Source organism: Manacus vitellinus, unplaced genomic scaffold, assembly GCF_001715985.3.
Source record: "Manacus vitellinus isolate BGI_N305 unplaced genomic scaffold, ASM171598v3 scaffold_94_pilon, whole genome shotgun sequence".
Taxonomy (NCBI): Eukaryota; Metazoa; Chordata; class Aves; order Passeriformes; family Pipridae; genus Manacus; species Manacus vitellinus.
The window spans coordinates 1,205,861-1,209,834 of NW_021940890.1; the positions used below are offsets into that span (position 1 = coordinate 1,205,861).

The window sequence follows — 3,974 nt, forward strand, 5'->3', positions numbered from 1 at the left end:
TATTCCAAGATATAAGAGGGGCTCCTGTGGGATCCTGATCGGTGGAAATTGGAATTTTGTAATAATTTAGAAATTGGAATTTTGCAATAATTTGGAATATTCCCTGCTCGAAATCTCATTTATGCAGGAAACACTTCCCAGATATAAGAGGGGCTCCTGTGAGTTCCTGATCAGTGGAAATTGGGATTTTGCAATAATTTGGAAAATTCCCTGTTTAAAACCTCATTCATGCAGGAAACTCTTCCCAGATATAAGAGGGGCTCCTATGGGTTCATGATCAGTGGGAATTGTAATTTTGTAATAATTTGGAAATTGGAATTTTCCATATTATTGCAAAATTCCCTGTTTAAAACCTCAGTCAGGCAGGAAACTCTTCCCAGCTGTCAGAGGGGCTCCTCTGAGTTCCTGATCAGTGGAAATTGGAATTTTGCAATAATTTGGAATATTCCCTTTTTAAAACCTCATTTATGCAGAAAACTCTTCCCAGATATAAGAGGGGTTCCTGGGGGTTCCTGTGAGTTCCTGATCAGTGGAAATTGGAATTTTGCTGTCAGAGGGGCTCCTGTGAGTTCCTAATCACCCGGAATTGGAATTTTGCACCAATTTGGATGCTCTCAGGCCCCTCATTTAGGTTGTAACCGGCCCTGGAAGGTGCCGGGAGTCCTCCCCTGCTTTTCCTTCACCCCAGAGGCCACTTTTCCTGCCGTTTTTCCCCCAAAAGCCTCTCCCCCAGAGGTCCCCCTGGCTTTCTCTCACCTATGTGCTGTCCATACATGTGATAGTAGAAGCTGAAGCAATAGGCCGTGTTGGTGGCTCCGTAGGGATTTTTGGGAGCGACGCTGAACACGGGACTGACCAGCCTGGCCTTCTCCCCCTCCAGCCTGGGCCGGGACGTCTCGATGTACATGTAGAAACCTGGGAAAATCCAAATGGGAATCGTTAGGTCGGGATCTTCCACACCCTTCAAACACAAGACATGGCAGGATTTGACTAATTAATCCAGCGGCTCGATTGACTTTTCCCGTTTTTCTGCCATCCCGTGGATTCTGGGCCGTGTTTCTTCATATTAAGCTCATGTGTTTTCTGCAACTGCTTCAAAATCCTGTTTTCCATGGAAACTGAAAGCCAAACCGGCAGGTCCAGTCCTGGAAAATAGCTCCAAGTCCTGGAAAACAGCTCCAAGTCCATGTAACGTGTTAATGCACGAGCGAAGAAAAAGATCTTTATGAGGGGGTTCAGCCTTCAGGGTCCAGGTGGTAATTTGTCCCTGTAAACAGGGGGTGGGGGTGATTTGTAAGATAAAGGGAAAATATCTCAATGGAAACCTTTCAAGGAATATTTCTCACTGGCCATGTCAGTCACAAAGAAGAAAATATTCATTTATTGCGTTCCCAGACCGTGCAAACCACAGAGGTTTTATTTATTTAACCCAACCAGGTGAATATGATGCAGGAAGGGGTTTTTTTTCCTGTTTGGTTGTGCAAACAGGGGCCTAAAATAACCTGAGTTACTGCAGGATTTGAAAAATTCAGCACGAGGTGTCTGCCTTTTCAATGTAAACACACAGTGCAGCGGAAAACCACGTTAATGGGGGAGCAGATGGAAAACTGCACATTTTAACAACACCCAGAGCAAAAACGGGGCCAAAAATCACCTGGTTGTGACAGGCTGAGGGAGTCCAAGTCGGGATTTAAATGACATAAAGCAGAAGAATATTTGCAGATGAGCCAGGAGGTTTCCCCAGCAGGATATAACGGGAAAGGATTCACTTGGAAAATGGCACAACAGAAAGGAGGCAAGATGGTTGATGGCAACATTCTGGTATTGTTACTCTTGGTATGACCTTAGAGCACCTTCCAGTACCTAAAAGGGGCTCCAGGAGACCTGGAGAAGGACGTGGGACAAGGAGGGACAGGAGGAGGGGAATGGCTGTAAATTAAAGGAGGGCAGGACTAGATGGGATATTGGGAAGGAGTTCTTGGCTGTGAAGGTGGTGAGGGGCTGGGATGGAATTCCCAGGAAGCTGTGGTTGCCTCTGGATCCCTGGAAGTGTCCAAGGCCAGGTTGGAGCAACCTGGGCTAGTGGGAGGTGTCTGGGGTTGGAACAATATGGACTTTAAGGTCCCTTCCAACCCAACCCATTCTTCAATTCTATAATAAAATAAATTTATCTGGATTTAAAAGTATCACCAACTTTTAGCCAGACACAGAACTAGCTATAAAATAACACAACCCAGGGATGCTCAGGCAGCATATGACTAGAGAGGGCTGAAATGAGATGGGTTTTGAATGAGGTTAAAGAAAAAAAAATATAAAATAAATATTCAGGCCAGATGGGAAGAAAAAAAAAAAAAGGAAGTCAAAGTTTGCCATTTATTTAACAGGCAAACACTGGTTTCACGTGGAATACATTGGAAAAGGTTAGTGCTGAATGTTCTTGGCACTAAAACATGACAGGAGAATAAAAATGGGGAAGAGGTCCTCAGGTTTAACCCAACACTTTTCTTATGCAAGAAACATTTCAATGGATCTGGATGGTGTTGAGCTGTTAATTAATGGGCAGGAAGAAGAGCCCTCCCAACCCAAACCATTCTTTGAGTCTATAATAAAGTACTTTTAAACCCAGATAAACTTATCACCAACTTTTAGCCAGACACAGAACAATCTATAAAACAACACAACCCAAGGATGCTCAGGCAACAGCTGCCCAGAGAGGGCTGGAACGAGATGGGCTTTGAGGTCCCTTCCAACCCAAAGCATTCCATGATTCCATGACCAGGAAGTGACTGAACTGGCCATCCTGCTCCCGGTGCCAGCCCAGTAGGAGCACCAGGATCTCACCCACCTTCCTTGGAGCCCGTCCTGTCTGCGTTGGGCCCCGTGTTTGGGGTGTACTTGGTGTCCCTCGTGGCAGTGCTTTGTTTAGTCCAGTCAAAGTTATCCGTGTCATCTTGGGTGAAAAGGCAAATATTCCCATCCTCGAAGCCACAGTGGAACTCTCCTGCCAACACAGCGAAGGGCAGAAATTCAGTGGCCAAACCTGCTCCTCCAACCCTTGTTTTTCAAAGTGTTAATTATAATGTTAATTATAATGTTAATTATACACGTTGGGATGATGCTCAATAACAGCAAATAGGAGTATTTGTGAATATAAATATACATATTTTTATTTTCCGCCGGTTTCTAGTGTTTAATGTCATTTTTTTTCACAGCAACCTCAACAAAACAGAAATCAAACAGAATATCCTCAATCTGTGCTGGTGCTGCTTGAAATCACATTTAAATCTTATTGCACAGCTCGTCCTCTCTCATATTCAGGTTTGTACATTTAGGGTAAACATTTACACATTTACATATTTATACGATTTTATATGCAAATTTATATATTTATTCAGTTTTAGACACAAATGTACATATTTATACGTTTTAGAGGTGTCGTTTCTTCCTACCCGGATTGCATTCCTAAAAAGCTGGGAAGAACAGGCACCACGTCCATAAAACATGAACCACGGGGGGGAAAAGTGGGAGGTGGATTATTTTTGTTTAGGGATAAGAAGATCAAAATCTAAATGTTATCTCCAAGTGGCATCTCCTAAATTATCCTTAATTTCAAGAGGGTTGGGAAAGGAATTGGGGTGAAAATGAGAGCAAAGGAGCTTTAGGGCTGATGTGAGGAACATCCCTAAAAATCAGGACATGGATGGATTGCTCAGGAAGAGCACTGGGATCCCATCACTGGATTATATTAATCAAGTAGAGGAATACCTGGAAAAAAGGTTTAGTTCTTATCTGCACACATATGGGCAGGACAGGGGACTGTATCCTGTCCTGAAGACACCTCCTGGACTTCTATCAGGAATTCTGGGGTGGATTCGAGGTCAGGGGGTAAAAGTGTAAGTCAAAGAATTAAAAATTGCCAAGAACCTCAAAAAGGATCACTGGGATCCTTCTCCTGCAGGGAACAGAGGATCCAG

At 43.7% G+C, this 3,974-nt stretch overlaps 1 protein-coding gene across 1 annotated transcript in view; it reads right to left on the reverse strand.

Annotated features, from left to right (window-relative positions):
• Positions 1–679: 679 nt before the first annotated feature.
• Positions 680–3,974, reverse strand: part of MDGA2 (MAM domain containing glycosylphosphatidylinositol anchor 2) — a gene marked incomplete at its 5' end in the record, with an annotated part of 146,887 nt that continues 143,592 nt past the window's right edge. Inside the window, 2 exons of the mRNA XM_029965282.1 lie at positions 680–915; positions 2,846–3,001. Coding sequence (XP_029821142.1) covers positions 680–915; positions 2,846–3,001 — 392 coding nt within the window. The remainder of the gene's footprint in view (positions 916–2,845; positions 3,002–3,974) is intronic.